Below are 13,949 nucleotides of genomic sequence, written 5' to 3' on the forward strand. Positions count from 1 at the left end.
ACGTCTGTAAAATTTTCCAACATTATGTACTACAGAAACAATCAATCAAGGAAGAGAGCTGCTTAATAACTTTTAAATCTAAATCATTAATCAAAATGTTTAAACCACAAAATTTAGAACCAATTGTTTTAAAAAAAAATTTATGGTTCCATTAGGGAACCATGCTCCTCAATGTTTTTCAATGATAGTAGTGATTTATATTTCTAAACGTTTGAAATTTTTATAAGGGTCCAACCCATTTGGATTGCATTTTTTATCATTTTTCATGGAAAAATTACTGTAGCTATTTGATGTATGTGAGGGAAAAAAGTAATAGGGAAATGTGATCATGGAAAATAACTCAATTTTCTAGCAGAAAATGGCAATCCAAACATCTGAAGGTATGATGTCCAAAAGGAATTGTGAAATCTGATTTATAATAGTACTAATAAGCTTTGGAATTGGATGCAATCTCCCCTTTCCTCTAAGCATTCTCCTTGTCTAATTGCAAGAAAATGAAAATACATAAGCATGCAACCATACATAAGGGTTCGTGTTAAAGCTACGAGCATGGCTTTTATTTATACGACTTTTAAATGGTATACCTTTTTTTTAGTATAAGTGAGAGAATTTAAACTCTAGATCTCTTACTTACTCTTTTTCTTCTGAATCATCCAAATCCATCCTCCTCCGTCCCTTTTAGATGGTATACTAAATTCGCTTTTCTTAAGTTAAGATGCAGCTCAAATTTAAGAGGAGTGATCTTGTCATTTTAACAAAAATTGTTGTCACAAAAAGAAAAAAGAACACATTTAACCTATGACCATATCATTTGACATTCAAGATGCAATTCAGACAGGAGAGGGGAGTAATTTTGTCATTTTTTTTAACAAAAGAGTTGGTGTGAAAATAACATTTGAGTTGTTGTCATGATAACTACACAGACAAAATTTATATCCATTACATTTGGATGGTGGCAATATTAAGTGTGTTTGGATAGTCATATTATCCAAAATATAATTATTTTTCTCGTATTTTTCAATCAATGTTTTATTTTTAACCACATTTTTATCTCACATATCATAAAATTTGTTAGAGTAATTATTTCAAATAATCTCTTATCCAAATATTATTAGAGTAATTAATCATTTGCCACAGATGATTGCACACACACAAGTTCCTACAGCTATACAATTTGCTTATTGCTATGACATTTATATATTTAGGTAAACAAAAAATAAAGGGCGAACGAAAAAAAAAAAAGCCAACCTGGAAATTTGCCCGAAAATTCATCAATGTTTTCATTACATTACCATTTAACCGTTAATAATCATCATAATCCCCCCCCCCTCTCTCTCTCTCTCTCCAACTCATCACGCCACTCAAAGCAGATAGCTTTTCCTCTTTATCTCTCACACAGTCACACACTGCCAGCCACAACTGCCTTCTTCCTTTGCTCGATCCTTTCTTCTTCCTTCCATCACCATCACCTTTTTCTCTCTTCCCCCCCCCCCCCCCCCCCCCCCCCCCCCCCCCCTTCCTTTCTCTCTTTCTCTCTCTAAAAGGTACAAATACACTTCCGTATACACCTGTATTATCATGATGTATTTATAGGATTCTTCTTCTTTTTCAAATTTGTGAATATACTCTCTGCAAAAGAATTATCAAATTTTCTGGCAACAAATCTCAGAAAAGCTAGAGAGAGAATTCACCAAAAAAGGGATCAATTATTTCCTCTCCTTTCTCTCCCTTGCTTTTATTTTTACGTATCATTCAAACAATATTTGTCTACTTTTGTTTATTTAAACGTAAATAAATATATATAATTTGCCAGCTTTGCAAGCTCTCTTCTTTTCGTTCCATGCCCCTTTTTCTTTCGTTCTATCCTTCCCTTCTTTGTTTCTCTTTCTAAACCCACCTCACAACTGTGTCCCTCCACAATTTCTTCAATTATATTAGCTTTCCTAGAAAGAATTGCCAGTTGATTGATTGATTGATTGATTGCAGTTTTTCCTCAGGTGAGTCTCTCAATGCTTGGCCTCTCAATTGTGGCTTTGGTGCTTCTGTTAAGATCTATTGCTTTTCAGGAAATTTGGGAATTGGGTTTCTTTTCTTGAATTTTTGTATTGATCTGAGGTTGAAATGTTTAATTAGCATTGGTCTGGCGTAATTAGTGTTGTTATTGTGTTGTAATGTGTTTGCTTTGTAAATGATCTTCTTTGTGTGTCTGTGTTTCTGATGATTTTGATTTGATTTAAATGGTTTGCATGCTGAAATTTAATCGTTTTAATTTGTTACGAGTCTTGTTTGATCTGTGGATTTTGTAATGGGGATATGAAAAAAGATAGGGTCTTCGTATACTGAGCTCAAGCTTTATCCTTTTTTCTGATCAAATTCGTGGGTATCTGAAGGTGGGTTCTCGAGGTTTATCAATTTCTTGGAGGTTTTTATTCTAATCTGTTGAAGTTGGGTGCCTTGATCAGTTTTCCATGATACTCTCGTTAGGAAATGATTCCGACCTTAGTTGATTGGTTAATTGAAGTGGTGGAAGTCAATAAGGAAAATAGGAGGAGAAGGTGATTCGTGGGAGTAGTTCTTGTTAAAGCTGAAAGATATTTGTAACGGGAAGTTTCTGTAGTGGTTGGCTGATGACTGTTTCTTTAGCTCAGCTGTGAGGAGGTTGAGTTCAAGACAGAAAAGGGCCAAATGCTGTTCAGATGGATGCTTGGATGATGTGTTTATTTGGATGTTGCCGGTGGCTAGAATGGTTCAACTATACTGAAGAAATGTGTATATTGAAAGAGATTAGCTGAAGTTAAGCTCGATCCAACTTGCATTCTACCGCACAAAAATGTTGCTCTGGATCATCAAAGCTACAAAGAGTGGGTAAGGAAGAGAGATGCAGCTTCTGTAAATTATGTCAGGGACTCTGGAGAACTTAGCTGGAAAGTGAGATATGTTCCCATGCTGTGACTTCGATATTACCAGCACTTGCACTTTAAGCCTTTAAATCTTGGTTCACTACAATGAAAATCTCAAGCAATGATCAATTACATTATTGTTATCCTTCTAGGCCATTTTATCGAGCTAGCTTACACAACGTACTTTGCCAGACCATTAGTCTTTTATTGGGAGTTGAGCATTTAAAAAGTGAATTGATTTTTGCTCTACTCATCAAAGAAAGAAGTGTAAAGCAGCTTTTTGCCACTTTTGTAGTTTTAGGGATTGTTGCCCTGCATGCATCAGATGATTTTATTTGATGCTGAAACTATATCAGCATTTCCTTTTGAATTTAATGTATCACATCTTGCAAAAAAGAATGCACAATATTAAGCCCAATAAGGGGACCTATTGGTGACCATTTCAGCTGCATGTCTTCTGAATTTGCTGCCTGGCTCTTCATTGACTATGAGTGGATTAATGAGATGCCACTCACTCGTGTGTCCAGTTTGAATCTGCTGGTATTAAATGAAGGACATAAAACGAGGGGGTTTCATTTTAGAAGTATATGATATGGGCAGGAGCATAACAGGTTGCAGGTACTTTCTTAGGTCATTTGAAGGTAGCAAGTTACACTGCAGATTTGTTAGCCTGTTGTTATACAAAATGGCTCAGTGATCTAGAATTTTATACTTGCAAAGAATGATTTGCTTGTTGAAGTTACTGACAAAAACATCTAGCTTCTTGTTGAAGATTAGAACATCTGTGACATCTAAGTTCCAGTTTGTTTTCTTTTCCCATATTTGGAATGGGTTTAGTTTCTTAAGTTACCAAATTTACAACATTCTCGTGTTCTTTACAATGGATGCTATCTGTCCAAAGTAGTCTTTGATGTAGTTTGCATCATTCACTAAAATCATGGTATAGGACTCAACTTGTGACTTGATATTGTTTTCTGTTCTTGCTAAGCCTGTCTGCTGCTGTTTGTTTTTGTGTAGTCACTGTTCAGAGAGTGAAGGCTACTGGACCTTTAAGCTTTAAAAGTCTTGTTCACTATTTTCTTGGAAGAGTTGGCTGCAAGAAGCATTTGACAAGATGTCGAGCTCTGTGAAAGCTTTAGAACCTGCATTTCAGGGAGCTGGTCAGAGAATGTATCCTCATTGAAAGACTACAGTGGATGATTATACTGATCTTTCAATATTTGTTATTCCATTTATTTCATGAAATATGGAACGAGTCACATGTTGCAATGAGATGGGTTTGTTTGGATTGAGTGCTATTCCACAAAGTTTTTCTTAATATTCTCTCCGAACATTTTCCTACCACCTTTTTATCCCACATACATCACATTGCGAAAATTGCTACTATACTAACATGAAAAACCTTTCCAAATAATCTTCAATCCAAACACGCTCATGGATTTTGCATGTTTGTCTTTGCTGGTTCCTTTTGTGCTAAATTTCTTTTATGTTGACCATACCATATTTTGGCTGAACTTAACTTTCACTATAGAGGGACAGAGATTTGGAGAATTGAGAACTTCCAACCAGTTCCTTTACCAAAATCTGATTATGGTAAATTCTACTCGGGTGATTCATACATTGTCCTGCAGGTGCATATGGCTTCCGATATTTCTTCTTTTTTATCTTATTTTTGTGCCTCATTTTTACGAATTGAGTGTTTATGACTGAAGGAAGAGCTAACTTTTTTTATCCTGTTTTAAGTATGGATCCAGTGAACTTATAAAAACTAATATTGATCTGTATTTTCCATTTACACTGTCAGACATCACCTGGCAAGGGAGGAGCATATTTATATGACATACATTTCTGGCTTGGAAAGGATACCAGCCAGGTATTGTCCGCCTCTTTTTAATTGTGTAAAAACCATTACTGAGGTGAAATTTAACTATCATTCTGAAACTTTGGTACAGGATGAGGCTGGAACAGCGGCTATCAAAACTGTTGAACTTGATGCAATTCTTGGTGGCCGTGCTGTACAGCACAGGGAACTCCAAGGTCATGAGTCTGACAAATTCTTGTCATACTTCAAACCATGTATTATACCGCTGGAAGGTGGTGTGGCATCTGGATTTAAGAAACCCGAGGAGGAAGAATTTGAAACACGGTTGTATGTGTGTAAAGGAAAACGTGTTGTAAGGTTAAAGCAGGTATAGAAGAATTTGGATAGTAGTGCTATTCTAATCGAGCTATTTTCAAAGAGGCCTAAGCTTGTTTTCCTTTTCCTAGGTCCCATTTTCTCGGTCCTCACTGAATCATGATGATGTGTTTATCCTGGATACCAAAGATAAAATATTTCAGTTCAATGGTGCAAATTCCAACATACAGGAGAGGGCCAAAGCACTGGAAGTAATTCAGTTTTTGAAGGAAAAGTATCATGAGGGGACATGTGATGTTGCAATTGTTGGTAAGGATATTATTGGCTTCTCTAGTCTCAACATGTTCCTTCAGTTTTTTAACTAGTCCAAGTGTATATAAATGATTATTTAGTACAGCTTCATCTAATATGTTTTTGCTTATACTAATATTTATTCCTGTATTAGATGATGGAAAGTTGCAGACGGAGTCCGATTCTGGTGAATTCTGGGTCCTTTTTGGTGGGTTTGCACCAATTGGAAAAAAGGTTGCTAGTGAAGATGATATTATTCCAGAAAAGACTCCTGCAAAACTCTACAGGTAATAATCCCTTCGGTACTATCCTTTTGTTCCACCTTCATTTCTTGTTATTTATCTCTCTTAAATTGAAAAGCACTTATGAGTCATGATTTAAACAGTTGTCCGCAGCTGGCACAAACTCCAGTAGAAACTAAATTTACAGCTCAAAAGAAGATCGTTTTGCTTTGGATGTGAAAATGCCATGTTTTTTGTTATTCACTTCATCATTTTTTTGGAGTTCTTTGCGTTATTTGTTACTTTTTCAATTGTTAGAAATGACCATAAATGCGAAGTGATTCTGAATGTGTTAGTCATTGTTCTTTGATTCTGTTGTCATTCTACCTCTGGCTTATTAACTTCATCCAGACTGTTACTTTACAAATGTTCTTGTCTTTTTCTATACAAAGCATCCATTGTGCAGTATGTTCTCATCTGTGACTGGCAACATGTAAACTAGGAGTGCATGCTTTGGTCATATTAAATAAATGCTCAATTCAATAGAGTGAGAGTACTTTAGTGCACTAAACATATGATATTGCTTGGATAGCTGCAGCTCTCATTAATGTTGTCTGTATCTGCAGATATTTTGTCATTCATATGTTTCTGTGGAAATGTTTGGATGATCTTTTACTTTTGCAGTCATAATTTGAGGAAACTCTCTCTCTCTCTCTCTCTCTCTCTCTCTCTCTCTCATGCAGTCACATGTATTGAGCTGTTTTATATTGTGATTTGATGCTTTGATCTAGTTTCATATGAGGTACTAACTTTGATACTCTGCCCTTGGCTTGGCTCTCTTTAGTGTTGTGGATGGTCAGGTTAAGCCTGTAGATGATGAACTTTCAAAATCTATTTTGGAGAATAACAAGTGCTTTTTGTTGGATTGTGGCTCTGAGATTTTTGTTTGGGTTGGCCGGGTAACTCAAGTCGATGAGAGGAAGACTGCCATTCAAGCTGCTGAGGTACAAGTTTTACACTTATTCTTCTTCTGCTCTTTAGATGATGCAAACTCTTACTCCTTTCTCGCACTTTCAGGAGTTTGTTGTTAGCCAAAATAGACCGAAGTCAACCAGTATAACACGGCTAATTCAAGGTTATGAGACACATTCATTTAAGTCCAACTTTGATTCTTGGCCATCAGGATCAGCACCTGTTGCTGAGGAGGGAAGAGGAAAAGTAGCAGGTAAGTTGGTTTCATTTGAAAACAAACTTGACCTTTGGTTGGGTGTGTTTCTTTAATTCTGGAACTCTCTCATACTTGACAGCTTTGCTGAAGCAACAAGGTGTTGGTGTTAAGGGAGCAAGCAAAAGTGCTCCAGTGAATGAAGAAGTCCCTCCATTGCTAGAAGTAGGTGGAAAAATTGAGGTATGTCTCTTAATAAAATCTTTACTGAGGGTTCGTAATCTGGTTACCTTGTTTTGTGTCTAATGTTTTTCATACCATATCCAGGTTTGGTGCATTAATGGCAGTGCAAAGACTCCAGTTCCCATAGAAGATATTGGTAAATTCTTTAGCGGAGATTGCTATATCATTCTCTACACCTACCATTCTCATGATAAGAAAGAAGAGTATTACTTGTGCTATTGGATTGGAAAGGATAGCATTCAGGTAATTGCTGTTGTCACTTTACAGCCCCAAATAAGAACTACTTGCTTCTCATTTTACTGCATTCATCAGTTCTTTATACATTTGAGCTTGTCTGCAATTTTCAAGTTTACCCTCAGTTAAGTTAAAGAGCTTTAGTTTGTCCTGCAGAAAAGAGCTTTATTGTTAAGTGATATTAGTAATGATGTCGCTGATAGCAAACTGTTTTCATCACCGTACTTTCAGTATATTAAAGTAATTGGCTGTCTCACCTTTGAGCTAGTAAAACTTATTAAGTGAAGCCCCCTCTATTATACTTTTTCATGTAGGGGACCAAGGGGGAAAGAATCTTTCCAAAACTCAGCCCCTTTTGATGTCTTTTTTAATATGATCATTCATCATGTCCGGGGCATACATCCATATGCCGATGTTAATACTTTCCCTTGGCACAAACGATAAATTTCTTTTTTATCAGTCATTGAAAACTTTGCACATGTATAATTTGTTTTGGTCCTGATGAGAATTTGTGTCCGGACTTTAGGAGGACCAAATTATGGCCGCCGGGCTAGCTAACACAATGTGCAACTCGTTGAAGGGAAGACCTGTATTGGTAATGTTACTGCTACTCTCTTTCGCCCTATTTTCTGTTCTAGCATCATGAAATGAATATTGAGATAAACTTATTGTACAGGGTAGGATATATCAAGGGAAAGAGCCGCCGCAGTTTGTTGCCATCTTTCAGCCAATGGTGGTCCTTAAGGTACTTGGTCTTTGTGCAATTTTGATGCTGATTGACTTCTTTAATGTATTGGTTTAATTGCTTCTGATTCTTTGCTCCATTACAGGGTGGAGTCAGCTCTGGGTATAAGAATTACATAGCTGACAAAGGATTGAATGATGAAACTTACACTCCTGATTCTGTTGCACTCATTCGGATATCTGGAACATCAGTGCATAATGACATAGTAGTTCAAGTTGATGCGGTATGCTTGATCCAATTTCCACTTCAGCTGTTCAGATGTCATTTTCCATAGGATTTTCAAGATTCATAGATATACTGATTATTTTCTTATTCTTGTTCCATTGGTGACTCTTTCCTCAAGGACCTTTTTTTTGGGTGCATTTCATATGGTTAATCATCAACCTTCTGGTTGTCTAGAATTCAAGTATAGTAATGTCATTTTAATTGAATATAGGGTCTCTCCTCAGTTGCTTAAGAATAGCTTATTATAGTTTTCTCAAGCTTAAAAATACCTAGGTTTAAGGTCTTTGCTTGACTTTTGATTTTAGCTTATTTTAAAGCTGGAAAAGCTTATTGTGAGAAGCTGCCATTCTGCAGCTTATGTAAAAACTTTAGTCCTTTTCAGAATTTTAATGCAAAAATTGTGCTGCAATATGTTATGGGCTATGAATTGGCCATAAATGATATGGATGCCTTGTATCCTTTTCAGGATTACCTTTTGTTCGGGCTGCATACTGAAATACTTATTTGTCCATTTTGAGCTTCATGCAAAGAAGTTTTTCTTAATCAAATCAGTAGTGCAGTTGGCTCTAATTCACTGATTTCAGGGCTTTGTAATTCTTTATCTAGAGACATAATACTGGGGATCTTCTCTTATTTAGCTTCCCCATATTATAAGTCAGGCCTTAGGACAATTGATCACCTTCTAAATGATTGACAATAGGAATTAAAATTTGACCTATATTGATTCTTGCCCCTCTTTGGTTGCTTGGTTTTTGGCCTGCCTTTGATTTCTCTAACACTTCTATCCTCGTCTCCTCTTTTGTCATGAACATGGTTGTTAATTGAATACGCACTTTGTTTGCTTCTTTTAATAAATTATCTAATCGAGAAATTACATTTATATCTTGAGTTGATTAAGGTGCATCTTATCATCATTTCAGGTTCCAGCCTCGTTGAACTCTAATGAATCTTTCCTTCTACAATCTGGCTCTTCATTATTCAGTTGGCATGGGAGTCAGAGTACATTTGAGCAGCAGCAATTAGCAGCTAAGGTTGCTGAATTTTTGAAGGTAAGAGTTTCTGAAAATATTTGACAAAAATGTTTGGCAAAAACAATTGAATATTTGGCCTAAAGGCATTGTGAAAGCAATAAGAAAAGTGTCCACATGATTATCTGGAGATGTTGGAGTGATTGTGTCTTAGCATGAGTTTTGAGTTGGTGGCGGGACAAGACTTCTGGTCAGCTATATGGTTGATATCAATGAGCACATTCTTTTGGCCTTGAGAAAGATTTTACCATGATATCATGTAGTTAGTGTAGCTTTTCCAAGATTGCTGTGTTTCTAGAATTGAGCCTAAACTTTAAGGAGTTTACACAGCTAATTTAGGTTTGTTTCCTTTCTTGACTGTGATCTTTTTTTTTTTTAACTTTATTTTTTAGTGTAAGTGGGAGGTCTTGAACCCAGGACCTCTCACTTACACTCCCTCCCCCCATACCACCCAACCCAACCCTCCCCCGCAGCCTGACTGTAATCTTGTATCCAAAACTGAACTGGTCACTTCTTGTGCCCATGTCCACTTTCTTGTGTTACTTCAGCCAGGAGTAGCTATGAAACATACTAAAGAAGGAACTGAGAGCTCTGCATTCTGGTTTGCTCTGGGAGGAAAGCAAAGTTACACCAGTAAGAAAGTGACTCCAGAGGTGTCCAGAGATCCCCACTTGTTCACGTTTTCATTTAACAAAGGTAGCTCATTTAGTTAGTCATCCAAACGTCTACTTCTTTTAATGTCAAACTTCTAACTGTTTCTTTGATGATGCTTTCTGCCGCATGTTGATTGTCAGGGAAATTTGAGGTATGTGCTTGACCTTAAAGTTGGTTGCAAGTTTTACCTTATGTATTATTACTAACATTTGCTAATTATCAAACCTAGATTGAAGAAGTCTACAACTTTTCCCAAGATGATCTGCTGACTGAGGATGTTTTGATACTCGATACACATGCTGAAGTGTTTATTTGGGTTGGTCAGTCAGTAGATGCTAAAGAAAAGCAGAGTGCTTTTGAAAATGGGCAGGTATAACTTAAGCTGCTGTTAGCTTTTGTAATCTACTCTGCTGATATGTCGTTATTCCTTTCATTTACTAACCACTGAGATCATTTCAGAAATATGTAGAGCTGGCTGCATCTTTGGAGGGGCTGTCTCCTAAGGTTCCACTATACAAAGTCACAGAAGGAAATGAGCCCTGCTTCTTCACAACATATTTTTCATGGGATCCTGCAAAAGCTATGGTATGTTGACACAAATATCTCCATTTCAGTTTAATCTTCATTCTTCTTCCTAGGTAGAATCAGTAGGTTTTTTATTGAATCTTTTGCTATAATATTTATGCCTTGTACAAGCTTAATGTGTCTATTTGCAGTTGTTGATGAGATACTGGATTAGGGTTATTAATGTTTGGTTAATGTATATGACATGCTTTAATCACCTTTAACAAATTGCATGTGGGGAATGTGGGGAATGAACGTTAAAGTCAAATAAGAGGGAAGAATTTTTTTAACCCCCTTTTGGTCAAGATTCCATTCTAGCTTTTCAGAAAATAGCACACTTAGCTTTCATGAGCTTATGGATCCCAGATTTTGTTGAAGATATTCTGAAAGAAGAATTACTATGTCTGATGTATCAAACAGTTCTTCATTTTACTGACTTCATCTCACGGTGTAGTGTCATTTGTGCTTGATAGTTGCACAGAGATTCATCTCAACTCTGTAGGCATAGGGGGAGATCTTGGATATGGTCCTTGGATATGGTCTGCACTTATGCTTTGTTGGTCCTGCTTTTAACACACAAAGTGTTAAAAGCAGTGCCATGATGCCCTTAGAAATGAATGAGAAATTGTAAAAGAGTGACACTCTTGAAATGGGTTGCAGTTTAAATTATTTCATGGGATGATTTGTTCATGGCAATAGAAACCCTCTCTTGCTGTCTTTTTATGCTAGTGATGTAGTATGCTGGAGGGTGTCTCCAAGGGGCATGATTTATCTCAGGTCGTTTACTGTTGAAGTTAATTGTAGTGTGACTGGTCTTTTATTCTCTTGTTAGTTGATTTACTTCATACTAGCAATTGCTTCCATATTTCTGAGGCTTGATATCTCTTTGAAAATTATTGTTCATCAAAATTAGATGTGGGCTAATATTTTTGTCATTGCACATTTGTGAATATCCCGTGTCATTTTACATCATTTAATTATTATGACTGTAAATCAGATACACTGGTGGGGCTTCAAAGTGATTGTGCCATTAGTTGAGTTCATTGGCATTCTTTGTCATGGCTTGAACATCCATATGGATGTCAATTTACTCATCTCTTAATCTCTGTCTCAATATTGTCTCCTTTGAGTAGATGATGTGTGTGTGAGAATGCTATTAATTGTCTTTCACTATAACAGGCACATGGAAACTCATTCCAGAAGAAGGTTTTGCTGCTGTTTGGTGCAAGCCATGCCACAGAGGTAAGAACAAGAATATGATATGTTTAACTCATCATCCACAGGATATATCTCTCTCAATTCTAACTACTTAAGTTGATGGCTAGATTACAGCTTGTAATAGCAGTTTTCAAACTTTGTAGCTCTGATTTTTCTTTATGTTTCTGATTTTATGTATTGATCTAAGATACAGTTGAGGGAAAAAGAAAGTATAATCAGAGAAACTTATTGCAAGGATGTCGAATCTGTTTTGTCTTATTTCTCTTGCAAAGTGAAGGAAAAATGGTTCACAATGTCCTAATTTATTAAAGGGGCTCTCTGGTTCCTTCTCTGATACCTAAGCTATATGCTTGGTAGCAGTATTTCTGCTTGCACTTCCAGCTTTATGGAAATGATAATGTTGGGCAGTCATGCTTCATGGTATTGCTGCTTAATCTTTTTTGCTGAATTTTTGTGATCTTGAAGAGAAAATATGGTAGTCATCTTTAAGGTGTAATATATTATTTGCCCACTTGATGGGTAAGTTGCTGAATTATAGGAGCATTTATTGGTTTCTGTCTAAACTGTTTTGTTTGGTGATATGTGGAAATTCTTGCTAACTATGTGGTGTGTTATGTTTTGACCTTTTTGGTTTTTTGACCACCAGGAACGCTCAAATGGTACAAATCAGGGAGGACCAACTCAAAGAGCTTCTGCTTTAGCAGCTTTAAACTCTGCATTTAATTCAACTGGTTCTGCAAAACCTACTCTTGCAGCAAGGTCTGCAGGAGTGAGTCAGGGATCACAAAGAGCAGCTGCTGTTGCTGCTTTATCATCTGTTCTTACTGCTGAAAAAAAGCGGTCACCTGATTCTTCTCCAGCTCGACCTGGTCGAAGTCCGACATCGGAAACTGGCAGTCCTGGTAATCATATGAATCATTCTTAGTTTGTCATTATTGCTTTGTACCTATGGCTTTTGGAATTACTACCCAGCATTCTTATGCTGTTGCATAAATAAATCTGTCTGTTGAACCTGGATTATGTTTCTTCCGCACTTGTGATACACAACAGAAATATTTGGCAAGTTTTTTTCTTATCTCATGCTAAGTGTTAACTACTCACATAAAGCACAAGGATGAGTGTTTTAAGAGATTACTCTTGGGAGTTCGCATATTCCACAAATTTGATACTGTTTATCTCCTTAGAAAGTCAGATTTGAAGCTATTTATGTAGAATCTAGTTAAGCCATTTTGCTGGTGTCAGTCTTTATGTCTGAAAAGCCATTCCTAATTTCAAACATAATTTAAGCACACTAGGTTTTGGTGGTGATGTTTTTTCTTTTCTTGTTTTAAAAGCATGTCTGCATATCTGTCTGTAATGTAAGATTTTATTAAATGCTGATAGCATCGGGGTTGAAGAGTGAAAATTCCCCTCCGGACCTTGAAGATTCTAAAGAAGGTTCAGAAGTTGAGGCTGAGATAACTGAGCTTGCAGTTCAGACCAATGGAGAAGATTCAGAACCAAAGCCAGATTCAGAGCAGGATGAGAATGGCGGTGAAAGTACTCAAAGTACATTTAGTTATGAACAACTGAAGGCTAAATCTGACAATCCTGTCACTGGCATTGATTTTAAACGCAGGGAGGTTAGTTGGTTCATTAATTTATGGATTTAGAGTATGGCATATCTTGACAACATAGTAGTTCTAATTAGAGTTTGTAGATGGATTGTCAGTTAGTGATAAGCAAAGTCATAATGAGTTGCCTTCCGTGATTTTCAGGCTTATCTCTCTGATGAGGAATTTGAGGCTGTACTGGGAATGACAAAAGAAGCATTTTATAAATTGCCTAAGTGGAAGCAAGACATGCTGAAAAAGAAAGCTGATCTCTTCTAGAAACAAAATCCAAAACATCTACCGTCTTATCAACTCTTTTTCTATCTATACTTGCGGTCTTCGGTTTTGACATCTTCTCTGCCAGAGCAACCTGCTTTTATAGGTATTTCATGCCTGGTTTGCACTTATAGCAATTTTTGTCTGCGTTATTGTGACCTAGATTTTGTTAGTACGGGTTTGATTATGTGGTGCCGGCTTGAAGTGTGATCTTCTTCTCCCGCTTCTTAGTCCTGCTGGGTTTGTCACAATCCAGAGATTATAGTTTAAAAACAAGAGGAATGTCATATTCTTTGATTTGGTCAATATGTATCCCAGTCTGTGATCTATTGCAGATCTCTTTCCTTTATTTTTCTGCTATGTTTACAGAACATTCTTTTGGTTCATGGAAATGATGTATATTTGTTGCACTGTAAGTATGTCGTAAAGTTAATGACAGACTGCTTTCTAGTTTTC

At 36.6% G+C, this 13,949-nt stretch overlaps 1 protein-coding gene across 3 annotated transcripts; it reads left to right on the forward strand.

The window, feature by feature from the left end:
* The first annotated feature begins 1,507 nt into the window (after positions 1 to 1,507).
* On the forward strand, positions 1,508 to 13,949 carry LOC140008523 (villin-2-like). Of its 3 annotated transcripts, XM_072053157.1 has the most exons (23): positions 1,508 to 1,997; positions 3,918 to 4,070; positions 4,432 to 4,531; positions 4,705 to 4,773; positions 4,853 to 5,089; positions 5,169 to 5,346; positions 5,483 to 5,615; positions 6,394 to 6,553; positions 6,627 to 6,774; positions 6,857 to 6,957; positions 7,042 to 7,200; positions 7,718 to 7,786; positions 7,868 to 7,936; positions 8,022 to 8,159; positions 9,082 to 9,210; positions 9,738 to 9,885; positions 9,984 to 9,994; positions 10,073 to 10,213; positions 10,303 to 10,428; positions 11,587 to 11,649; positions 12,272 to 12,527; positions 13,009 to 13,247; positions 13,383 to 13,949. In XM_072053157.1, exons 2-23 carry the CDS (start codon positions 4,015 to 4,017, stop codon positions 13,494 to 13,496), a joined length of 2,844 nt encoding a protein of 947 aa, XP_071909258.1. In that variant the 5' UTR covers positions 1,508 to 1,997; positions 3,918 to 4,014; the 3' UTR covers positions 13,497 to 13,949. The 3 variants fall into 3 exon arrangements, 2 of the variants coding, with proteins under 2 accessions (XP_071909258.1, XP_071909257.1); XM_072053156.1 differs by lacking the exons at positions 9,984 to 9,994; positions 10,303 to 10,428; positions 11,587 to 11,649; ... (1 more) ...; positions 13,009 to 13,247; positions 13,383 to 13,949 and having other exon boundaries at positions 10,073 to 10,212; XR_011815935.1 differs by lacking the exons at positions 1,508 to 1,997; positions 10,303 to 10,428; positions 11,587 to 11,649; ... (1 more) ...; positions 13,009 to 13,247; positions 13,383 to 13,949 and adding an exon at positions 2,788 to 2,928 and having other exon boundaries at positions 9,738 to 9,994; positions 10,073 to 10,212.

Source organism: Coffea arabica, chromosome 6c (assembly GCF_036785885.1).
Source record: "Coffea arabica cultivar ET-39 chromosome 6c, Coffea Arabica ET-39 HiFi, whole genome shotgun sequence".
NCBI lineage: Eukaryota > Viridiplantae > Streptophyta > Magnoliopsida > Gentianales > Rubiaceae > Coffea > Coffea arabica.